The sequence below is a fragment of the Entelurus aequoreus genome, linkage group LG08, assembly GCF_033978785.1.
Source record: "Entelurus aequoreus isolate RoL-2023_Sb linkage group LG08, RoL_Eaeq_v1.1, whole genome shotgun sequence".
Taxonomy (NCBI): domain Eukaryota; kingdom Metazoa; phylum Chordata; class Actinopteri; order Syngnathiformes; family Syngnathidae; genus Entelurus; species Entelurus aequoreus.
Window position 1 is genome coordinate 60438082 of NC_084738.1, and position 27080 is coordinate 60465161.

Consider the following 27080-nt stretch of genomic DNA (forward strand, 5'->3'; position numbering starts at 1 on the left):
TGGTGTGATAGTTTAATAACTTATAAACGCATGCTTACCTCAGCTAAAGCTAAATATTACTCAAATCTCATCCACCTCAACAAAAATGATCCTAAATTTCTGTTTAGTACAGTAGCATCGCTAACCCAACAAGGGACTCCTCCCAGTAGCTCCACCCACTCAGCAGAGGACTTTATTGAATTTCTTTAATAAGAAAATTGAAGTCATTAGAAAAGAGATTAAAGACAATGCATCTCAGCTACAACTGGGTTCTATTATTCTACCTTCCTAGTCACGTCCGTTGTGTCCTTGGGCAAGACACTTCACCCTTTGCCTCTGATGGCTGCTGGTTAGCGCCTTGCATGGCAGCTCCCGCCATCAGTGTGTGAATGTGTGTGTGAATGGGTAAATGTGGAAATACTGTCAAAGCGCTTTGAGTACCTTGAAGGTAGAAAAGCGCTATACAAGTACAACCCATTTATCATTATTTATTTATTAACACAGATACGACTGTATATACGATGGATACCGCCCTCCAAAATAGTTTCTCTCTCTTTGATGAAATAACATTGGAGGAATTGTCAAAATGTGTAAATGGGACAAAACAAACAACATGTTTACTTGACCCCATTCCTGGGAAACTTATCAAGGAGCTTTTTGTATTACTAGGTCCATCAGTGTTAAATATTATAAACTTATCACTTTCCTCTGGCACTGTTCCCCTAGCATTCAAAAAAGCGGTTATTCATCCTCTACTCAAACCACCTAACCTCGATCCTGATCTCCTGGTAAACTACCGGCCGGTGTCCCACCTTCCGTTTATCTCGAAAATCCTCGAAAAAATTGTAGCACAGCAGCTAAATGAACACTTAGCGTCTAACAATCTCTGTGAACCTTTTCAGTCCGGTTTCAGGGCAAATCACTCTACGGAGACAGCCCTCGCAAAAATGACTAATGATCTATTGCTAACGATGGATTCTGATGCTTCATCTATGTTACTGCTTGTTGATCTTAGCGCCGCTTTCGATACTGTTGATCATAATATTTTATTAGAGCGTATCAAAACGCGTATTGGGATGACAGACTTAGCCTTGTCTTGGTTTAACTCTTATCTTACTGACAGGATGCAGTGTGTCTCCCATAACAATGTGACCTCGGACTATGTTAAGGTAACGTGCGGAGTTCCCCAGGGTTCGGTTCTTGGCCCTGCACTCTTTAGTATTTACATGCTGCCGCTAGGTGACATCATACGCAAATACGGTGTTAGCTTTCACTGTTATGCTGATGACACCCAACTCTACATGCCCCTAAAGCTGACCAACACGCCGGATTGTAGTCAGCTGGAGGCGTGTCTTAATGAAATTAAACAATGGATGCCCGCTAACTTTTTGCAACTCAACGCTAAGAAAACGGAAATGCTGATTATCGGTCCTGCTCAACACCGACATCTATTTAATAATACCACCTTAACATTTGACAACCAAACAATTAAACAAGGCGACTCGGTAAAGAATCTGGGTATTATCTTCGACCCAACTCTCTCGTTTGAGTCGCACATTAAGAGTGTTACTAAAACGGCCTTCTTTCATCTCCGTAATATCGCTAAAATTCGTCCCATTTTGTCCACAAGCGATGCTGAGATCATTATCCATGCGTTCGTTACATCTCGTCTCGATTACTGTAACATTCTATTTTCGGGCCTCCCTATGTCTAGCATTAAAAGATTACAGATGGTACAAAATGCGGCTGCTAGACTTTGACAAAAACAAGAAAGTTTGATCATATTACGCCTATACTGGCTCACTTGCACTGGCTTCCTGTGCACCTAAGATGCGACTTTAAGGTTTTACTACTTACGTATAAAATACTATACGGTCAAGCTCCTGCCTATCTTGACGATTGTATTGTACCATATGTCCCGGCAAGAAATCTGCGTTCAAAGAACTCCGGCTTATTAGTGATTCCCAGAGCCCAAAAAAAGTCTGCGGGCTATAGAGCGTTTTCTATTCGGGCTCCAATACTATGGAATGCCCTCCCGGTAAAAGTTAGAGATGCTACCTCAGTAGAAGCATTTAAGTCTCATCTTAAAACTCATTTGTATACTCTAGCCTTTAAATAGACTCCCTTTTTAGACCAGTTGATCTGCCGTTTCTTTTCTTTTCTTTTCTACTCTGCTCCCAACCCGGGGTGGACCGCTAGCCTGTCCATCAGATGGGGACATCTCTACGCTGCTGACCCGTCTCCACTCGGGATGGTTCCTGCTGGCCCCACTATGGACTGGACTTTCACAATATTATGTCAGACCCACTCGACATCCATTGCTTTCGGTCTCCCCTACGGGGGGGGGGGGGGGGGGGGGGGTGATTACCCACATATGCGGTCCTCTCCAAGGTTTCTCATAGTCATTCACATTGACGTCCCACTGGGGTGAGTTTTCCTTGCCCGTATGTGGGCTCTGTACCGAGGATGTCGTTGTGGCTTGTACAGCCCTTTGAGACACTTGTGATTTAGGGCTATATAAATAAACATTGATTGATTGATTGATTGATATAAACTCAGGAAATATGTCCCTGGACACATGAGAACTTTGAATAGGACCAATGTATGGTCCTGTAACTACTTGGTATCGGATTGATACCCAAATTTGTGGTATCATCCAAAACTAATGTAAAGTATCAAACAACAGAAGAATAAGTGATTTTACCATTTTAACAGAAGTGTAGATAGAACATGTTAAAAGAGAAAGTAAGCAGATAATAACAGTAAATTAACAAGTAGATTAATAATTCATTTTCTACCACTTGTCCTTAATAAACAAAATAATAGAATGGAAAATGACACAATATGTTACTGCATATGTCAGCAGACTAAATTAGGAGCCTTTGTTTGCTTACTTATTAATAAAAGACAAGTTGTCTAGTATGTTCACTATTTTATTTAAGGACAAACTTGCAATAAGAAACATATGTTTAATGTACCCTAAGATTTTTTGTTCAAATAAAGCCAATAATGCAATTTTTGTGGTCCCCGTTATTTAGAAAAGTATCAAAAAGTACTGAAAAGTGTCGAAATAATTTTGGTAACGGTACCAAAATATTAGTATTGGGACAACACTACAAGGAAGTGTTTTAAATGTTAAAAAAATATATATTATGACGCCATTAAGTAGCCTGGAAATGTGGTGATTAGTGTCTTTTGAATTCCTTCCGCTAACATCTGCGGGGATGGCGTTTGTGTGAAGCTGGAAGTGATCGGAATGCTTGGTAAGAAATGAGCGAAGTCGTCTGACGGTGCGGCCTTGGGCGGTCTGTGTGTCGCTGGCAGGATTTTGATCTGCTTGGCTGCTCTTTAATCGAATTGACTTGCGGCCATCTGCTCATGCCCGTACAAATCTCTCAAAGTTAATCTTGTGGGGAATGAGGTCATACATATTTATACGTACAGTACAATACAGTAGTATCCATTTGAATTTGTCCTACTTTGTCCCCCCCCCTGCTATTATCATGTGATTAATATTGATACAACTCCACGTTGCAACAGGGAGGAAAATACAGAAATATTATCCTCATTATGTCAGGAGAACTCAGCCTGTGAATGACTTTTATATTTGTGTCCTGTATCGTTTCCAACAGTACTTCCACGATGGCCGCAAAGCACAGCAGCACATCGAGAGCTCGTGGAAACAGCTGGAGTCGGTGAGTGACACCACCAGAGTGCAGCTGCCGCAACACCATTCTGTAAAGAGGACCCTAAGAAACCCCTGTTTGTGGTGCTAGGGAAAAGCAAATGTTTGATATACGTCTGTGAAATTAATCCGCCACCGTATGCTTAAAATGAGCAAAATATGTAAATATTACATGTTATGAATATTACTACATTACATATATACTTACAGCGTGTATATAACACGATGATGGAGGTTTTTGGATGTTTGTAAGAGGGCTTTATATGTGGAATAGAACGACTTTCATTGGCTTCATAGTTAGCTGACTTTTGCTAGCGTTTATTTATGACTTAGAATGCATATAAAAAGACATTTACATAAGCATTGTGAATGACAGGCAACATTTAAAAAAACAGAGTGTGTAGTGAACCTTAAATGGGGACTGCGCTTTGTTTTTTTAAGTCATTCACAATCCTTATGGAAATATCTGTTTTTTTATATGCATTCTAAGTAATAAATAAACACTAGCAAAAGTCAGCTAACTATGAAGCCAATGAAAGTTGTTCTATTCCGCGTATAAAGCCCTCGTGCAAACATCCAAAAACCTCCATCATCGTGTTAAATACACGCTGTGAGTATATATGTAATGTAGTAATATTCATAACATGTAACATTTACGTATTTTGCTCATTTTAAGCATACAATAGCGCATTAATTTCACAGAAGTTTTTTTTTTGTTCCACTTATATGACAATTCATGATAGAATTTAACTTAATTCACGCAAAGTGCATAATATTTTTTTAATAATTTCAATATGTTTATAAAAATATACATAAAATAGATAAATGAAAATGCCTTTAGTGAAGCAACCGTGAATTTGAATCTAACCAACGCCATAAAGGGAAACATGTGAATTACACTACAAGTGATCTGGGAACATATAATAAATATTCAGTATAGGGGTGCAAAAGCTAAGAGGCGCACAATTAAAAATTGAAAGATGCGGTGGCCATTTTGATATATTTAATTTTAAAAACCAGTGTAAGATATAGACACTAGACACACACACACACACACACACACACACACACACACACACACACACACACACACACACACACACACACACACACACACACACACACACACACACACACACACACACACACACACACACACACATATATATACTGTATACACACATATATACTATATATATACATATATATATACACATAAATACGTATATACGAATGTATGTATATATGTATATATACATGTACATATGTATTTATACATACAGTATATACATACACTACCGTTCAAAACTTTGGGGTCACATTGAAATCTCCTTATTTTTGAAGGAAAAGCACTGTACTTTTCAATGAAGATAATTTTAAACTAGTCTTAACTTTAAAGAAATACACTCTATACATTGCTAATGTGGTAAATGACTATTCTAGCTGCAAATGTCTGGTTTTTGGTGCAATATCTACATAGGTGTATAGAGGCCCATTTCCAGCAACTATCACTCCAGTGTTCTAATGGTACAATGTGTTGGCTCATTGGCTCAGAAGGCTAATTGATGATTAGAAAACCCTTGTGCAATCATGTTCACACATCTGAAAACAGTTTAGCTCATTACAGAAGCTACAAAACTGACCTTCCTTTGAGCAGATTGAGTTTCTGGAGCATCACATTTGTGGGGTCAATTAAAAGCTCAAAATGGCCAGAAAAAGAGAACTTTCATCTGAAACTCGACAGTCTATTCTTGTTCTTAGAAATGAAGGCTATTCCACAAAATTGTTTGGGTGACCCCAAACTTTTGAACGGTAGTGTACGTATGTACATACATATAGATACATATATAATTTTGTTTTATTTGATTATTTAATTATTATTTATTTTGTTTCAGTAAATAATTTTATAGTAATAACAAATATCTCTGACTAGGTAGCATAATAAATATTTTATGAATATAAAATTGTGTTAAAATAAGTATTTTTCATGTTTTTCTTTGTATATTTGTGATATTGTACTATGACGTAGTATCTAATGAGAGTTCAAGTTTGACCACTGCTGTAAAGTAACGACATTTTCATTGTTTAACTCTCAAATTAAACCCAACCAATCCATCTGGAACACATTTTGTTGGGGTCGAAGGGCTCCACTGTACTGCGTTTATTTCCAGCGTGTAACTCTCGGTGGTCACGGTCCACATGAGAGCAGATGCAGCACTTCTATTTGCTTTAGTGAAGAGCTTTCACAGAACACCAGTTCTTATCTAAAGGCCCCGCCCCCCTTTTCTGATGGGGTTGGGGGGGAGACGTGACGGCCATGTATCGCCGCCACGTCCTCCTCGTCGTGTGTGTTTGTGTTCAATGATCTCTTTGTGCGTGGGGCAGACCGGCCCGACAAACTGCTGATTGTTCCAACGAATGCGTGTTTTTCTGCACACAAATGGCCACTGTGAACATTAGTTTAATCTCCGGGTCACAAAATGACCCGGGTTTGCGTACAGGACTGTATCTGAAACGTTTGCATGACGCATGAATATGCTCAGGAAAAGGTTAACCGAGGAAGAAGCTTTTCGGGGTGGTTCTGAAATGGTTACCATGCCGCTCGCTGTGATTCTTAATGAGCGTTCTGTGGTCTTTTCAGTGCAAAAGGAGGTTTGAGCGTGATTGCAAAGAGGCAGACAGAGCACAGCAGTACTTTGAGAAGATGGACTCTGACATCAACGTGACCAAGGCTGACGTGGAAAAGGTATGTGCTAGTTGCTAAAACACGCCTCTCTCCTTTGGCATTGCCCCCACCTCTTATGCCAAACTTTTCCCACTGAGGGCCGCACACTGAAAGATCAAACCATTTTGATAGTTTTCGTTTTCAAAACCAATATAAAGTTGTTGTTTTTTTAACCTTTAGGGCTCCCCTCAATTTTAATTCCAGGGACCCAAAAGGGTTTCAGTCATAAAAATATTTTCTTCTAAAGTATTTTCTTTTATTTAACGCTAAATCTCAATATGAACTTCAGGTATAGACGGATTCCTTTATTGTCATTGTAAATAATATACGATTCAGTTTAAAGTACTAAGTGAAAGTACACACACAAAAACCAACAAACACTAAATAAATTATGTATATGTTTTGATATGAAGATAAAACCGTTTTTTAAAATGTTTTATGCCCTTGTAGTCACAGAAAACCCTGTTTTTTATGGCGAAAAACACAAAATATGCAATACCCCCCCCAAAATTAAATAAAAATAAAAACACCAAAATTTTTTAAAGTGGAATATTTGATGTGAAGTAATTGGAGTCTTGGATGGGTCAATAATTCATAATACCATTGACTTCATTATTTACTCATTATTATTTTTTGAGCAACGAATAAAAAATCCCATTAAAATGCATTCATTTTTTACTTCCAACACTTCAAGTTCTAGATCTTTCTTTAGATCTGTCGATCATATGTTTTTCAATCAATCAATCAATCAATCAATCAATCAATCAATCAATCAATCAATCAGTCAAAGTTTATTTATATAGCCCTTAATCACAAGTGCACAAACCACACTTTTTTTTTTATTATTTGTTTGTTTTATGCCCTTTTTGTCAAAGAAAACTTGTTTTAAATGGCAAAAACACAAAATATGCAATATTTTCCCCCCAAATTTTTTTTTTAAAGTGAAATATTTAATGTGATGTAATTGGAGCCAATAATTCATAACAGCAGTGCTTTTGATTCATTATTAATTTTCAGCAATGACAATTTTAAAGGAAAAACAACAAGTTTTTTGTTATTAGAGTCCACATTTCAACTTATTCTCGTTACCTGTTTGCTCTTTTATTCCACTTTTTTTTAAAATAAGTAATTTTGAATGTGTTCAAACATTAGCTGCGGGCCGCACTTTGGACTCCCATGTGGGGTCTTCTCCCTTTAATTTGCCGCTCGTCAGATTCTCAGGACTTCCTGTTGTCACGTCCAATTAAAAGAGTCCTCACACACAGCTCCCACGCCTGCAAGGCATCATGGGTCAGCAGCGCATGCTCCCGCCCCTCCCTCAGCTGCATGGGCAGGGGGTCAGGCTCCGAGTTGACACAGTTCAGACCCGATTATTATGCAAATACAGGCGGGAATAAAGAGCCTTTCTGCTCTGTGGACGTAGCTGCCAAACAGATTCCGCGGACTTAGTCTAACTTAGCTGTGAGGAGTCGCGGAACGAGGCTGTAAACAAGAGCTGCGTTGTCCCGAACAACGCCATAAACTCTAGTCTTGAAGCGCAACTGTACACACACACACACACACCATTCTTTACACAGGAGTTGGGGCCAGAAGAAGACGTAGTGACACATGCCATGAATGTTTATTTAGACAAGTTACCCACCCGTGACTGTTATTGTCAGTAACGGTGTGTTTTATTCAACTTGAGGCCTTTGCGGCTTTTGTTTTGGCGTTGAGGCAAACCTCTAATGGGTCCCTCGCCTTGTCTGGGGAGGAAATCCCTCATTTGAGGGTTTTGGATTCACATCCCATACATCCCCAAAAGCTCTCCGGACCCCCTCTTGTGGAGGTCCTCAGTCATAACGCAGGAACAGTCATCCAATTGGCTTATACTTAACCTCTACTTATGGAGGTTAAACACAAGTTTTCCGCATATATTTAATGTGTTCCAGGTTCAAACTGTTGCCATCGTGTAACTTGTATTAACTGTGCAGGCATGTTTTAATGCAAGTATTATATGGGGCTGTCAAATCTAACGCATTAATCGCAAAGGTATCGCATAAACACATTCATCACAAAGTAGGGTTGTACGGTATACCGGTATTAGTATAGTACCGCAATACTAATGAATCATTTTCGGTACTATACCGCCTCTGAAAAGTTAGCTACTTCTAAATCACTAATCCTCGCCTCCATGGCAACAAATAAAGTACGTTTCTTACAAGTATCATCCCTGCAGGACGAGGAATAGCTAAACATGCTTCACTACACACAGTAGTCAAAATGTAAACAAACACCAATGGTGGATCCACACCTAACATCCACTGTAATAATACCAAGTACAGTAGCGTATCTAGTCGATACTACTATGATTACGTCAATATTTTTTGGCATCGCAACATCTTCTTTCGTTTTTTTAAATGTATATGATGTTTATTAACTCAGGAAATATGTCCATGAGGACTTTGAATATGACCAATGTATGATCCTGTAACTACCGTATTTTTCGGATTATAAATCGCTCAGGAGTATAAGTCGCACCGGCCGAAAATGCATAATAAAGAAGGAAAAAAACATATATAAGTCGCACGAGAGTATATGTAGCATTTTTTGGGGAAATGTATTTGATAAAATCTAACACCAAGAATAGACATTTGAAAGGCAATTTAAAATAAATAAAGAATAGTGAACAACAGGCTGAATAAGTGTACGTTATATGAGGCATAAATAACCAACTGAGAACGTGCCTGGTATGTTAACGTAACATATTACAGTAAGAGTCATTCAAATAACTATAACATATAGAACATGCTATACGTTTACCAAACAATCTGTCACTCCTAATCGCTAAATCCCATGAATTCTTCTTCCTTGGTGTCGCTTCTAAACAACTCTGCCAACTCCAAAGCTAGACAATGCGCCGCTTCCTCTTCTATCGGTACGTCGCTTACGTCAGAGTCATCGCCAGTTGCAGTTCCAATTATTCCAGCCTGTGTTAATATGTGTTAATAATTTCACACATAAATCGCTCCAGAGTATAAATCGCACCCCCGGCCAAACTATGAAAAAAAATTGCGATTTTTTTTAAATCCGAAAAATACAGTACTTTGTATTGGATTGATACCCAAATTCGTGGTATCATCCAAAACTAATGTAAAGCATCCAAACAACAGAAGAATAAGTGATTATTACATTTTAACAGAAGTGTAGGTAGACCATGTTAAGAGAGAAAGTGAGCAGATATTAACAAGAAATGAACAAGTAGATTAATAATTCATTTTCTACCACTTGTCCTTAATAGTTTTGACAAAATAATATCAATCAATCAATCAATCAATCAATCGTTTATTTGTATAGCCCTAAATCACAAAAGTCTCAAAGGGCTGCACAAGCCAAAACGACATCATTGGCACAGAGCCCACACAAGGGACGTCGATGTGAATGACTATGAGAAACCTTGGGGAGGATCGCATATGTGGGTAACCCCCCCTCTAAGTACAGTCCCTAGTGGATCCAACATAACAGTGAGAGTCCAGTCCATAGTGGGGCCAGCAGGAGACCATCCCAAGCAGAGACAGGTCAGTAGCGCAGAGACATCCCCAACCGATGCACAGGCGAGTGGTCCACCGCGGGTCTCAACTCTGGACAGCCAGCACCTCATCCATGGTCACCGGAGCCGGAATAACCCAGCGAGGGGGCAGAGGAGAAAAGAAAACGGCAGATCAACTGGTCTAAAAAAGGGGAGTCTATTTAAAGGCTAGAGTATTCAAATGAGTTTTAAGATGGGACTTAAATGCTTCTACTGAGGTAGCATCTCTAACTGTTACCGGGAGGGCATTCCAGAGTACTGGAGCCCGAACAGAAAACGCTCTATAGCCCGCAGACTTTTTTTGGGCTCTGGGAATCACTAATAAGCCGGAGTTCTTTGAACGCAGATTTCTTGCCGGGACATATGGTACAATACAATCGGCAAGATAGGATGGAGCTAGACCGTGTAGTATTTTATACGTAAGTAGTAAAACCTTAAAGTTGCATCTTAAGTGCACAGGAAGCCAGTGCAGGTGAGCCAGTATAGGTATATATGTATATAAAGGTATATACAGTATAGGCGTAATATGATCAAACTTTCTTGTTCTTGTCAAAAGTCTAGCAGCCGCATTTTGTACCAACTGTAATCTTTTAATGCTAGACATAGGGAGACCCGAAAATAATACGTTACAGTAATCGAGACGAGACGTTACGAACGCATGAATAATCATAGAACTGCATACGTCAGCAGCTAAATTAGGAGCCTTTGTTTGCTTACTTACTAATAAAAGACAAGTTGTCTAATATGTTCACTATTTTATTTAAGGCCAAACTTGCAAAAAGAAACATATGTTTAATTTACCGTAATATTTTTTTGTTAAAATAAAGCGAACAATGCTAGAAAAGTACCAACAAGTATCGAAATCATTTTGGTACCAGTACCAAAATATTGGTATCGGGACAACACTATCACAGAGTTTATTTTAAGGGCACACGCTTTTTTAACTTAACCGCGGATGGTTACCCGAAAGGCGGTGTGGAGTGCTACATGGTCAGTCATGCATACGCCAGAGCAAAAATGAGTAGAGCTGTTTGATAAGACAATAATATATATTGCCATAGACATGAAATCAATATCAATAAAAAATGGGTTCAATAAAATGTTTCGAAAAAATATTCTTAGATAAATAAAGGCTCTCGCTCTCTGATCACTGATCAGTGGGAGTAACACGCTAACAGCCAGTCAGGTAACAGTATCAACTATCAAGTTTGGTTTCGCCATCTTTTTGTCTCACAGTTGATTCTTTGCATGGAGTCAGAAGAGTAAGTAAAAATGAAGAATGTGTGGATAAAAACAGGAAAAGTCACCTGGACAGTTTTGGGGGATTTTAAAACCGCTCCGTAGTCAGACCAAGACCAGTAATACCACACTACCTACGCCGCGCTCACCCTTTAGAGCACAGCTGTAACTTCCTGGCACTAAAACACATAGCCTAAGTATTGAATATAATTGCATTTATTTTAAACATTAATATTATCGAGTAATATATCATCATATATTACCAAAAATGTTTTTAGTTATAATAAAAATTATAATACATATTATACATATTAGGGGTGCATAAGAAAGTTGATTCACATCCAGATCGCAATTACTATTAATCCCGATACTAAATTAATTAATAATTTTTTTTAATCTTTTCAAATAATGAATACCATATTTTCCGGACTATAGAGTGCACCGGTACATAAGCCGCACTCACTACATTTTGGAAGAACAAAATATATTTTTCCATATATTAGCTGCACCAGACGATAAGTCGCAGGTATATACGTTGTGAAATGAGTTATGTACACAGAAAGATTTTCTAAATGTTTATTTACATACCTTAATTGTTTCCAAACAGTGTCTGTCACACGGCAGTAAAACAGCTGATCAAACAAAACAGAAGTCATCGTCATGGACCCACTAGCTGCGGAAGCCAGCACTTTAATCAGCTCAACAGTGATGTTTTGTTGAATTTACGAAACTGAAAAAATACAAAAACAATGCCATTGTAAGATAATAATACTAACAAAGACACTCGTTAACGTGTTAGCCTATTAGGTCATGCTAACGACGCCAGCTTCATTACATTACGATAGCACGTATAAAATATGCATGAAAACACTCCTACAGACATCACAGATGGGACAGTTTAAGGAAGTAAGAATTGTTTTAGTTATATTGTAAAACTTGCAAACTTTGCTTGGAGGGATGAATGAAAAATCCATACGAGTAGACGGCTATAAGACGGAACGGCACTTGTAGTTCCTGTTGAAAGCTAAGTCCAAACAGAAAGGCAATACAGCACCGCTGCACCTGCACCGAACAAATTCGTCCATAAGATGGCGCAATAACACAAACAATAACACACCTACTCAGTGTCTTTGCCTAGATTTTTTAAAACCTCTTTGCATTATGGCTAGAGATGTCCGATAATATCGGCAGCCCTATATTATCGGCCAATAAATGCTTTAAAATGTAATATCGGAAATTATCGGTATCGGTTTCAAAATTATCGGTATCGGTTTCAAAAAGTAAAATTTATGTCTTTTTAAAACGCCGCCGTGTACATAAAGGTAGGAAGAAGTACAGAGCGCCAATAAACCTTGAAGGCACTGCCTTTTCGTGCCGGCCCAATCACATAATATCTACGGCTTTTCACACACACAAGTGAATGCAAGGCATACTTGGTCAACAGCCATACAGGTCACACTGAGGGTGGCTGTATAAACAACTTTAACACTGTTACAAATATGCGCCACACTGTGAACCCACACCAAACAAGAATGACAAACACATTTCGGGAGAACATCCGCACCGTAACACAACATAAACACAACAGAACAAATACCCAGAACCCCTTGCAGCACTAACTCTTCCGGGACGCTACAATATACACCCCCCGCCCCCACCTCAAACCCCCCCCCCCTCTCCCCCCCAACCCCGCCCACCTCATGCTCTCTCAGGGAGAGCATGTTCAAAATTCCAAGCTGCTGTTTTGAGGCATTTTAAAAATAAATAATGCTCTTTGTGACTTCAATAATAAATATGGCAGTGCCATGTTGGCATTTTTTTCCATAAATTGAGTTGATTTATTTTGGAAAACCTTGTTACATTGTTTAATGCATGCAGCGGGGCATCACAACAAAATTAGGCATAATAATGTGTTAATTCCACGACTGTATATATCGGTATCGGTTGATATCGGAATCGGTAATTAAGAGTTGGACAATATCGGATATCGGCAAAAAAGCCATTATCGGACATCTCTAATGATGGCCATCAGCGAAGAACAATCCATCAATTATCTGCACCGTTTTATAAGCCGCATGGGTCAAAGCATAGAAAAAAAGTAGAGGCTCATAGTCCAGAATTTACGGTATATCACAATACTGTTTTCAGCCATATCACCCAGGAAATTTTGCTTTGAATAAAGTTGTTTAAATAAAAATGACGTGCATTCAGGTAAAACATTTAAAATGGTTTGTTATTGATGTTTTGACAATAAAATTGCTTTGTGTCAACATAAATAATGCAAGCGAGTAAATGACTGCAATTAATCACAATTAATCGAAATTTGCAAGTGTGATTAATCTGATTAAACAAATGTATTGTTTGACAGCACGAGTAGTAACATAAGTTAACCATTGTTATTATTACAATAAAGCAAGTCTTACATGACAAAGTTCAGCGTCTCCTGCTGGACTGGAGTGTAATTGTCTTATTTGCATATTTGGCCATGACACATTTTCAACAATTCAGTAGAAATATGAAAAGTTAAAAGTGTTTACCAAGCTTCCCCATTTACGTGATGACACACCGGGGTGGAGGCGGAAGTATCACCATAGCAACTTCCTGTTTGGTTGGCGACGGCTAACAACCCTTTTGTTTTGTTTGTGTTTGTATATTTCATTTTTTATGCCATGCCTTGAAGCGAAGTTCCCTCAAGGTAGGTTCCAGAGGACAAAACACCGTCTGTGAGAACGCACACACTGTCTCACGACGTCACTGTCTCCAAGTATACGTGTGCAGTGATACAACATTCACAGTGTACGTGTAGATGTCTATGAAGTTACAGTCGCCATCATTCGACGTTCGATATTGACAGGAAACTGGAAACCAAGACAGGATGTGATTTATGCCTTCATAAGTAATAGTCAGCAGGTCTCCATGGCAACATTGTCGTCATTTTGCATTGCTCTACTTTGGGGCGTGCATGCTCACACGTGCACTGCAACTTTCATCCTTTTTTTTCTTTTTTTGGCTTCATCCTGCATATCACGTTACTTTGTACGTAGGTTGCGAGTATCACTTTTCCACTCAGGTATTTTAACTGCCTCGCTTCCTGTGCTGGAATGAATGTCCGCACTGATGTGTCCTGCTTTTTTACTCTATTATGTCCGCCATTGCTCAGCCATATGTGTGTGTGGGTTGGAAATGACCCTTCAGGACAATAGCATCAACAAGGGGTGTCCTGATCCAAAATTTATATGTGATACCAGCAAATTTTTTTTTACAGATTATATCGGCTTGCATCTAAAATCTCCGATACAAGCAGTTCTGCTGTGCGTTAACTTGTGCAAAGCTGAACAGCCAGTAAACATCTAAATATCTTCCAATGAACACACAACTGCTTTAATTGACCAACAATGCAGTCCAAAGCGGCGCATTTCTTAACATAAACAAGTCTCAAATAATTAAAGTTGAATTATTACGTACACATCTCCAAGGCAGGTATTAGAAAGTATCCACTAACAAACATGTCCGCATCATTCAATCAATCAATCAATGTTTCATTATATATCCCTAAATCACAAGTGTCTCAAAGGGCTGCACAAGCCACAACGACATCCTCTGTTCAGATCCCACATCAGGGCAAGGAAAAACTCAACCCAATGGGATGACAATGAGAAACCTTGGAGGGGACCGCAGATGTGGGGGACCGGTGCAATGGACGTCGAGTGGATCTAGCATAATATTGTGAGAGTCCAGTCCATACTGGATCTAACATAATAGTGAGAGTCCAGTCCATAGTGGATCTAGCATAATTTTGTGAGAATCCAGTCCATAGTGGGGCCAGCAGGAGACCATCCCGAGCGGAGACATTGAGCTATACTTAATGAATTCATTCAATTACAACTCTAATCCAATTCAAAGACAGCATAAGTCAATTAAGGACAGTTAATAATAAATGCCTTCATATAAGCCGCACCCACTAAATTTTAAAAGAAAATTATTTTTTTCCCATATATTACTTACACTGTACTATGAGCTGCATATATATATACGTTGTGAAATGAGTCATTAAGATTTTGTAAATTTTTATTGACATACCTTAATTGTTTCCAAACAGTGTCTGTAACAAGGCAGTAAAACATCTGATCAAACAAAACAGAAGTCATTGTCATAGACCCACTAGCTAGCTCTCCAATCAGCTAAACAGACTCAATAACTGCCTTTTGGTGAATTCACGAAACTGAAACAATACAAAAACAATGCCCATCCATCCATCCATCCATCCATCTTCTTCCGCTTATCCGAGGTCGGGTCGCGGGGGCAGCAGCCTAAGCAGGGACGCCCAGACTTCCCTCTACCCAGCCACTTCGTCCAGCTCCTCCCGGGGGCTCCCGAGGCGTTCCCAGGCCAGCCGGGAGACGTAGTCATCCCAACGTGTCCTGGGTCTTCCCCGTGGCCTCCTACCGGTCGGACGTGCCCTAAACACCTCCCTAGGGAGGCGCTCGGGTGGCATCCTGACCAGATGCCCGAACCACCTCATCTGGGTCCTCTCGATGTGGAGGAGCAGCGGCTTTACTTTGAACTCCCCCCGGATGACAAAACAATATCATTGTAAGTTAAAAATACTAACATAGACACTCATAAATGTGTTAGCATATTAGGTCATGCTAACGACGCTAGCTTCATGACATTACGATAGCATGTACAAAAAACATTTTCTGCAGACATTAGACATGTGACGGTTTAGTAAGTATGAATTGTTTGTTGTATTGTAAAACTTATAAACGTTGCTTGGAGTGGAGAATGAATCCTTTGGAGCAGAAACGCTATGGGCGGTTATATTTCCGGTTCAAGGCACAAAACAGGAAGTACGTGTCGAACCCGCAACACCTGCAGTGAGCGAACTTGTCCAAAAGATGACGCCATAGCACAAACAATAAAACACCTTTTCAGAGTCTCTGTCTGTGTTCAATGAAAACTATTGAACACAACACATTATTAAAGTTAAAGTACCAATGATTGTCACACACACGCACAGGTGTGGTGAAATTAGTGGTTAGAGTGTCCGCCCTGAGATCGGTAGGTTGTGAGTTCAAACCCCGGCAAAGTCATACCAAAGACTATAAAAATGGGACCCATTACCTCCCTGCTTGGCACTTAGCATCAAGGGTTGGAATCGGGGGTTAAATCACCAAAAATTATTCCCGGGCGCGGCCACCGCTGCTGCCCACTGCTCCCCTCACCTCCCAGGGGGTAATCAATGGTGATGGGTCTGGCCGTCAGCAAAGAAAGATCCATAAATTAGCCGCACCGTTTTAGAAGCCGCGCGGTTCAAAGCATTAGAAAGAAGCAGCGGCCTGTAGTCCGGAATTTACAGTAGGTTAGTGATGTTCATATCTACTACCATTCTTCTCTGAATAATTTCACTTGATCAAGCCTTTTCTAGCATTCCACGCTACAAAATAATGTATGATATCGTATTGGATCAATATCAGTATCGACAAGTACTAGAGATGTCCGATAATATCGGACTACCGATATTATCGGCCGATAAATGCTTTAAAATGTAATATCGGAAATTATCGGTATCAATTTCAAAAGGTAAAATTTATGACTTTTTAAAACGCCGCTGTACGGAGTGGTACACGGACATAGGGAGAAGTACAGAGCGCCAATAAACCTTAAAGGCACTGCCTTTGCGTGCTGGCCCAATCACATAATATCTACGGCTTTTCACACCCACAAGTGAATGCAAGGCATACTTGGTCAACAGCCATACAGGTCACACTGAGGGTGGCCGTATAAACAACTTTAACACTGCTACAAATATGCGCCACACTGTGAACCCACACCAAACAAGAATGACAAACACATTTCGGGAGAACATCCGCACCGTAACACAACATAAACACAACAGAACATATACCCAGAACCCCTTGCAGCACTAACTCTTACGGGTCGCTACAATATACACCCCCGCTACCCCCCACCTCAACCCCGCCCCCCCAACCCCGCCCACCTCAACCTCCTCATGCTCTCTCAGGGAGAGCATGTCCCAAATTCCAAGCTCCTGTTTTGAGGCATGTTAAAAAAAATAATGCACTTTGTGACTTCAATAATAAATATGGCAGTGCCATGTTGGCATTTTTTTCCCTTAACTTGAGTTGATTTATTTTGGAAAACCTTGTTACATTGTTTAATGCATCCAGCGGGGCATCAGAACAAAATTAGGCATAATAATGTGTTAATTCCACGACTGTATATATCGGTATCGGTTGATATCGGAATCGGTAATTAAGAGTTGGACAATATCGGAATATCGGATATCGGCAAAAAAGCCATTATCGGACATCTCTAGCAAGTACTCAAGGCTTCCATATCGGGACACCGCTGGCATCAGCATTATGAAGCAACGAGCGTTTGTGTTGGACTCGCCTTCCAATCTGAGGGAAAGAGGAAGCATACGACTACTTAGCTGCATAAGCGCACACACCAAATGTAAACACACACACACACACACCAAACGTAAACACACACAGACAGGCAGGCACACAAAGGCAGTGCACATGCTGTCCAGCTGAGATAATCTCATCTCCATCTGCTGGGATGTGTAATAGGCCTGCTCCTGCCACATCTCCCCCTCCCAACACTGCACTCGCTGTAAAACAGTCAACACCCCAAAAAAGGCACAAATTACCCGGGCGACCATTAAAAATCTCTAAATCCCAGCAGTCTGCCGCCAAGTAGGGATGGGCGATACCACACTTTTAGGATTTGATACGATACCGATACTTTTTCTTGCATTTTCATCGATACCGATACCAATACCGATACCATTAATTTCTTATTGGCAATTTTTGTCAGTCAAAAATATTATTACTATTGTTATTATTTAAGACAAATCACAAGACAAATACAGACCATTTATACCACATTCATTATGGTCAATATATAATACAAGTAAAATTAAAATAAATAACATAAATATGAAAAATAAATTAAATATAAACAAAAATATACGCATTTTCACTTTTCTTATTCCTCAAAAAAAAAGCATTGGTAGAAAAAGCTTAAAAAAACATTTATTCATAACAATGTTATGTTTCAAACCTCTTTGTGGAAGTAAACTTATAACACTTCTCTGAAGCAAAGTCAATAATTTCCTTATCACAATAAACTAGGATTTCCTTGTCCTATAAACCTGCATACGAAAGACAGTTCCCTGAGAAAATGAACTTGGAAAAATTATCTACAAAAATGTCTTGACACCATCGCACCTTTAGTGTACTTGAGATATGTCGTCACACGTCACACTTTACTGAAGTCTCAGATTGCTGTTCAGGAAAAGTAACAACGCTGTCGGCTGGCTGTGTGTGTGTTGCACGTTGACGACGCTCATTCGCTGTCTCCTGTGACGTGACTGGGCCAGCTCTATACTCTGCCAGGTACAGGGGTGTCCCAGCACATAGTAAGTTAAGTAAGTAATCAAAAACATCTGAAAGTGATGCTTGCACCCCCCACACGCCGTTTTTTGGTTTATATCGATACTTTTTTCAGAAAAGTGATGCCAAATGAGTAGCGTGTGAGTATCGATATATCGATACCACAGGATCGATACGCACATCCCTACCGCCAAGGGGTCCTCCGATTTGTCCTTCTACATGTTTAAATGTGTCAGCGCGCTTGTTTACAATGAAGGTTGGCTATCCTGTCCGATGTCGTGCATATGCATCATTGTTTTTATTCTTCTTTTCCTTGTTTACTTCCTCCAGGCGCGGCAGCAAGCTCAGGTCAAGCACCAGATGGCGTCGGACAGCAAGAGCGATTACTCGTCCTACCTGCAGAAGTTCAACCAGGAGCAGAATGAACATTACTACACGATCATCCCCAACGTCTTCCAGGTACAACACCGCATCTCCATCCATCCATTTTCTACCGCTTATCCCTTTCGAGATTGCGGGGGGTGCTGGAGCCTATCCCAGCTGCATTCGGGCGGAAGGCGGGGTACACCCTGGACAAGTCGCCACCTCATCGCAGGGCCAACACAGATACCGACTTAATACTTCCTCAAAATAGTGGCGTGTACATCAGCACTTTCCCTTTAAATTCCACCAGAAACAGCAGCTGTACAGATGCCACGTCTGCTTTGCAGGCGACCTGCGTCGTGTCGTGTGGTCTTACGACACATGGTTGTGTGTAATTGTTTTATCGAGGGGGAAACAATTACTTCACAGTGGTTTTTCCTAGAAATGCCTTCCAAAAGATCCAACAAGGACTGAATCGTACGAAAACCGAAGCAATTGTTCCCCTAAAAAATGAAATACAATTAAAACGTTCCGGACGCCCAAAAATATGAACACAAAAGACATTTTATAGTAAATCTAAAAAGCAACCGGAGAGCGCAGAAACCGCCAGGCCTTACTACATCTCAATAGTCCAAAAACAATGATCCGGATCAGCCCCAAAATGTAAGCACGTGTTCCTTATTTTATTTCAGACATTTCCTGAAAGTTGAAGTTGTAACTTAAAAGAAACAGATTGAAGCCTTTTGTCAGTCATCCACTGTCTTTGTCTCTGCGGGTGGAGGCAGGCCGCCGAGCATACAAACACACATACGTTGTAGCTCGTAACGTAACTGTAAGGTAACCTGGCAGAAATGATGTAGACCAGGCCCAAAATATAATTATTTGTTCCTTATTCCATTTCTGACATTTACTGAAAGTTGAATCAAAATCTGAGCAAAACATTTGAGTTATGTTGCTAACTAACTGACTGACACTTGTCTTTGTCTCTGTGGGGCTGCTAGCGTACACACACACACACACACACACACACACACACACACACACACACACACACACACACATACACACACACACACACACACACACACGCATACACGCACGCACGCACACACACACACACACACACACACACACACACACACACACACACACACACACACACATACTCTTGTATTTGTTACCTTCTTGAGACCTCTGAAAAATGCCTACCTCTTTAGGACCACCCTTTCTAGATATATAAAAAATGGTATTTACAACATGAATAATATATACATACTATGCAAATATAAAAAAGGTAAGCCTTTTAGTTAATTATTATTTTTTCAAATTTTTTTGTTTGTAATTGGTTTTTAATTTTTATTATTTACTTCCAAGTTATTATAGTATGTCACGCACGCACGCACGCACGCACGCACGCACGCACGCACGCACGCACGCACGCACGCACGCACGCACGCACGCACGCACGCACGCACGCACGCACGCACGCACGCACGCACGCACGCACGCACGCACGCACGCACGCACGCACGCACGCACGCACGCACGCACGCACACACACACACACACACACACACACACACACACACACACACACACACACACACACACACACACACACACACACACACACACACACACACACTCTTCTATTTGTTACCTTCTTGAGACCTCTGAAAAATGCCTACCTCTTTAGGACCACCCTTTCTAGATATATAAAAAATGGTATTTACAACATGAATAATATATACATACTATGCAAATATAAAAAAGGTAAGCCTTTTAGTTAATTATTATTTTTTCAAATTTTTTTGTTTGTAATTGGTTTTTAATTTTTATTATTTACTTCCAAGTTATTATAGTATGTCTCTATACATATATACATATTTATTTCATTTAAAAAAAAAAAAAATTTGGCCAAGGGGGCGCGTTTCAATTTCTTGCACACACTTGTTATTACATATGTTGGCCAGAGGGGGAGCACTTCAATTTTTTACACACACTTGTTATTTCATATGTTGACCAGGAAGGAGCACTTTTAAAACCGACACACAGTCAATTGGAAAAATCCCTCCTTTTTGGACCTAATTTTGATAGATTTCACCACCAGGGGTGCAAATGAGACATTCTCTATTAGATGCAATGGTTTTCCGTATTGGCACCATGATTTCGGTCCTAACTTGTCCACCGGTCCTGATATGGAAGGTACTTTTCCTCAAGAAGGGTAGAAATACAAGAACACACACACACATGCACAAAATGAAAATGAATGAAAACCTAAGCCAGTGGTTCTTAACCTTGTTGGAGGTACCGAACCCCACCAGTTTCATATGCGCATTCACCGAACCCTTCTTTAGTGAAAAATAAAAGGTTGTTTTTTTTCAAATTCAAGACAAAGTTATATGTTTTTGGTAACGCTTTAGTATGGGGAACATATTCTAAGTAACAAAGACTTAATTTAGAGTTTTTTGGACACTAGGGGAACATATTCTAAGTAACAAAGACTTAATTTAGAGTTTTTTGGACACTAGGGGAACATATTCTAAGTAACAAAGACTTAATTTAGAGTTTTTTGGACACTAGGGGAACATATTCTAAGTAACAAAGACTTAATTTAGAGTTATTTGGTTAGGGTTAGGGTTAGGGCCAGGGTTAGAGGGTTAGGGTTATAATAAGGCCATGCCGAATAAGGCATTAATAAGTACTTAATAATGACTAGTTAAGAGCCAATATGTTACTAATTTGCATGTTAAGCAACTAACTAATGGTGAATATGTTCCCAATACTAAAGTGTTACCATGTTTTTTTTTACTGGTGCACAAAATGAAGCGTGCATGAACATCACCTTGTTCAAAGAATAAAACCAACAGTGCATAAACTCACAACAAATTACACACCTGCAAATCAGTCTGACTTCTGCTGTTGCCGTATCCGTAATACGTCGATAGGGAGAAGTTTTTATTTACACGATGAGTCGGGTGTGTCTTGACCTCCGCAAACCCCTGAGCCCGACTCACCGAACCCCTAGGGTTCCATCGAACCCAGGTTAAGAACCACTGACCTAAGCACTTCAACATTTTGCATTCTCCATATATCTAATCTGTCTGGGTAAAGTGAGAAAACGATCAGATTAAATCTCTAGGAGGAGCTGGTTACAGAACAACACCTGGAAATGGCGAAAATCTGCAGGAAATTACCTTTTTGAATGTTTTGAGGTTACAATCTACACAAAATATGCAGAGTTGCATGTTCTACATCAGGCACACTTACTGTATATAAATACAGTACAGGCCAAAAGTTTGGACACACCTTCTCATTCAATGGGTTTTCTTTATTTTCATGACTATTTACATTGTAGATTGTCACTGAAGGCATCAAAACTATGAATGAACACATGTGGAGTTACGTACTTAACAAAAAAAGGTGAAATAACTCAGAACATGTTTTATATTCTAGTTTCTTCAAATTAGCCACCCTTTGCTCTGATTACTGCTTTGCACACTCTTGGCATTCTCTCCATGAGCTTCAAGAGGTAGTCACCTGAAAGGTTTTTTTCACTTCACAGGTGTCATAGTTTTGATGCCTTCAGTGACAATCTACAATGTAAATGGTCATGAAAATAAGAAAAACACATTGAAATGAGAAGGTGTGTCCAAACTTTTGGCCTGTACTGTATATGGCGATATGAGGTGCATGATCAAAATGGCAAAATTTTACTTGGGCCCTTGTAGGGCATACGTTTGGGCACCCCTGACTCCGATCCGAGCCTTGTCCAGCTGTTTACTGACGTATACAATTCATGTTTAAATAACTTGTACTGCAAATGAATATCGGTTATCGGCCTCCTTGACTACTGATAATCAGTATCGGGTCGATCTCTATTGCTAACTGAACAACTAACAATGTGAAGGAAACTAAGTGACAAAAACAATGTGAGCTACACAGAAGATGGGCGTTGATGGTTCTTCCAGCATGACAGTAACCACAAACATTTGGCCAAGGCCTCAGGGAAGCGTCTCAGAAAGAATCCCAATAAGATCCTGGAGTGATCTAGTCCGCCTTTGGACTTTAATCCCATAAAAAGTATGCGTAGGAATCTGAAACTTTGAATTGCCAAGTGACAGCCTCAAAATAAATCCACTCAGAAAGTGATGAACTGGTTATGTATTTTGAAGGTGTTCATTCTACAAAACCAGCAGAGGATCAAATAATTATTCCACTCACTGTATTTAGGGCGTGGCGTTTAGCTGAGCGTAGTAAATTTGAGGAATAGGCAATAAATACATTTCTTTGTGAGACGATTCCCAGGAGCACGTCATGCGTGGTAGAAGTGAAGAGACAGCTTTCTGGAAAATTCCATCGCCATATTGAGTCATTAGCGTTGCATCTAGCGGGGGAGGGGAGTGTGAAGTTTCTCAAAAGCGACTGAAAAGTCATCATGTGCACTGCTTCGCCTCCCCGCCCTCTGGCCTGGCTGCTAAAAATACTTCCCCAACAAGTCTTATTTTCCTGACTTACCACTCAAACAGAACGTATTTATGGTCAAAACCCTTTGATGCGCAGCAATAAACGTCAAGATGTTTCCCTTTTATTGTTCCCACAAGGTGTCATTAATTTCACGGACCGACAAAAGCCTTCTGCTGCCTTACAGAAACTTCAAGACATGGAGGAGAAGAGGATCGAGAGGATAGGGGTGTGCATGAAGACGTTTGCCGACGTGGACCGCCAGGTGTTGCCCATCGTGGGGAAATGTTTAGACGGCATGACGTCGGCCGCCGGCTCCATCGAGCCCAAGACGGTGAGTGTCCGTAACACAGGTGACAATAACACAGGTATCAAACTCAAGGCCCGGGGGCCAAATCTGGCCTTCCACATCATTCTGACAGTAGTATTGAATTTAATTGCATTTCTTTTAAACAGTATTATAATCGAGTATTATATCATAATATATGACAAACTTTTTTTTTGTTAAAATAAAAATAATAATAAATATTAGGGGTGCATAAGTAAATAGATTCACATCTGAATCCTAATTACTATTAATCCCGATACTAAATTAATTAATAATTAAAAAAAAAAAAGGTTTCGAATAACAAATACCATATTTTCCGGACTATAAAGCATACCAGGATATAAGCTGCACCTACTAAATTTTAAAAGAAAAAAAAATGTGTCCATATTTTAGCTGCACCAGGCTATAAGATGCAGATATACTGTATATGTTGTGAAATGAGTTATTTACACAATAATATTCTGTAAATGTTTATTTACATACCTTAATTGTTTCCAAACGGTGTCAAACACGGCAGTAAAACGGCTGATATAACAAAACAGAAGTCATCGTCATGAACCCACTAGTTGTGGAAGCTAACTTTCCAATCAGCTCAACAGACTCAATAACTCCACGGTGAGGTCTTGGTGAATTTACAAAACTGAAACAATACGAAAAGAATGCCATTGTAAGTAATAATACTAATACAGACACTCATAAATGTGTTAGCATATCAGCTAATGCTAACGACGCTAGCTTCATTACATTACGATAGCATGTACAAATATGCATGAAAACACTCCTACAGACATCAGTGAGTAAGAATTGTTTTAGTTATATTGTAAAACTTACAAACGTTGCTTGGAGTGATGAATGAAGAATCCATCAATAGGCGTAGAACCGCTATGGACGGCTAGAGGACAGAACAGGACTTCTACTTCCGGTTGAAGGCTCGCTCTAAACAGAAAGGCAATGCAGTACAGCAGCACCTGCAGTGAGCAAACCCACCCAAAAGCAAAAGATGGCGCCATATTACAAACAATAACCCACCTACTCAGTGTATTTGCTTTGGTTTTTAAAAGCTATTTGCATTATGACAGTCAGCAAAGAAAAATCCATAAATTAGCCACACTGTTTCATAAGCCGCAGGGTTCAAAGTATAGGAAAACAAGTGGCTTATAGTCTGGAATTTATGGTACATAACAAAATATGAATTAAAAAATGTTGTCTTTCTTATAAGAATCAATTTCTAAAAATATATTTAAGGCCAACTTCATGCAACCAGAAGGAGCTTTTCTAACCTTTAACCTGTTTTGAAAAAGTTTCATTAAAATTAATATATCAAGTAATACAATGCGAGAATCGGTTTGAATCGATTCTGAATCGAATTATGTGCTTCAACATTCACACTCCTAATAAATATCTGCTTGACTTATGATTTCTAAACAAGTTATCCATAAAACTGTACATTGTAAACATGAAGTTTTTACGGTAAAAAAAAACTGGCAGCTCAGTTGCAAGAATTTTACTGTTAAAAAAAACAAAAAACTATAGTACCCTTTTTCCATTTACAGCAAAAACATGGTAAACTTTAAGGTAAAATTGTGGCGACCAAGCTGGCAGTTTGTTTTTTTTTACTGCAAAATCAAAATATTTTTTTACAGTATAAGTAAAAGAATACAACAATGAAATGCATAGTATAACTAGATGAGGCAATTCCTGAAGGAATTGCATGTGAATGCTCCAATGCTGAAGTTGAACTGAAATGCTGACAGAATGTAGTATGAATGTAAGAATAGTTTGAATGTTGGAACGGTTTGAATGTTGAAGAGTTTCAATTTCAAGGAGAAACGGAATTTGGTTTGGAACTTGGGAACGTGTTAGTCGGATAAGTGCAATGTGTTGATGTTGGAATGGTTTGAATAGGTTGGGAATTGTGGAAGTTTAATAAATGGACAATTCATTTTGAATGGGGAAAAATGTCCCTGAAAACTGGGAATTCTTGGGAATTCTTGGCAATCCGGGAATGTTTTTAAATTCTTGAAGGAGAGCACACCATTTTGAACAGGCTGAATATTTTGGAGTTGGAACGGTTTGAATTGGATGAAAAATTTGGGAATTGTGGAACTTTGAAGAATGTCCCATTGGTTTAAATGGGAATTTCCCCAAAATATGGGAATTTCAATAAAAGCTGGAATTTTTTTGAAAATAGTAAAAAACTTGAATAAGCTGAAATGGTTGGTGTTGAAATGTTTCAAATCGGTCAAGAAATGTTGAAGTAGTAACATGTTGGATTGAGAAATGGTATTACGGAATTCCTGGAATTTTGGGAAAACCGGGAATTTTTCCAGTTCAAAAAACAACTTTGTTTTTTGTCCTAATTAAGAGGAATGTTTAGACGGTGAAACGGTTGAAGTGGGTTGAAAAATGTGGGAGGAGTAGTCGCCAGAAAAAAGGGTGGAAATAGGGCTTTGGAAAACCAGGAATTCTGGAAAATGCTGGAATTTTTTTGAAGTTGGAAAAATAGTAGTTTGAATTACCAGAATGGTGGAATGTGTTGAAGGTGGAATGGTTTGAATCGGTGGAAAAATGTGGAAATTGTGGAACTTTGAAAAATGTCCCATTGATTTAAATGGGAATTTCCCAAAAATGTGGGAATTTCGGTAAAAGCGGGAATTTTTTTTAAAATGGTAAAAAACTTGAATAGTCAGAATGAGTTGAAATGGTTGGTGTTGAAATGTTTCAAATTGGTCGAGAAATGTTGAAGTAGTAACATGTTGAATTGAGAAATGGTATTACGGAATTCCTGGAATTTTGGGAAAACCGGGAATTTTTCCAGTTAAAAAAAACACTAAGTTTTTGGTCCTAATTAAGAGGAATGTTTAGACGGTGGAACGGTTGAAGTGGGTTGAGAAATGTGGGAGGAGTAGTCGCCAGAAAAAAGGGTGGAAATAGGGCTTTGGAAAACCAGGAATTCTGGAAAATTCTGGAATTTTTTTTTAAGTTGGAAAAATGGTAGTTTGAATTATTAGGATGGTGGAATGTGTTGAAGGTGGAATGGTTTGAATCGGTTGAAAAATATGGAAATTGTGGAACTTTGAAAAATGTCCCATTGATTTAAATGGGAATTTCCCAAAAATGTGGGAATTTCGGTAAAAGTGGGATTTTTTTTGAAAATGCTAAAACATTTGTATAGTTTGAATGAGTTAAAATGGTTGGTTTTGAAATGTTTCAAATCGGTCGAGAAATGTTGAAGTAGTAACATGTTGAATGGAGAAATGGTATTACAGAATTCCTGGAATTCGTTTTTGGTCCTAATTAAGAGG

General features: G+C 39.3%; 1 protein-coding gene across 26 annotated transcripts in view; it reads left to right on the forward strand.

The window, feature by feature from the left end:
- LOC133656125 (formin-binding protein 1) overlaps window positions 1-27080 on the forward strand; it is a 151914-nt gene that overhangs the window by 71536 nt on the left and 53298 nt on the right. For 17 of the 26 annotated variants that reach the window (XM_062056986.1, XM_062056982.1, XM_062056991.1 and 14 more), the window contains exons 5-9: window positions 3612-3674; window positions 6306-6410; window positions 13877-13891; window positions 18951-19079; window positions 23635-23781. In XM_062056986.1, the coding sequence (XP_061912970.1) occupies window positions 3612-3674; window positions 6306-6410; window positions 13877-13891; window positions 18951-19079; window positions 23635-23781 (459 nt within the window). The remainder of the gene's footprint in view (window positions 1-3611; window positions 3675-6305; window positions 6411-13876; window positions 13892-18950; window positions 19080-23634; window positions 23782-27080) is intronic. The other 9 variants (XM_062056980.1, XM_062057002.1, XM_062056990.1 and 6 more) reach the window with 1 other exon arrangement.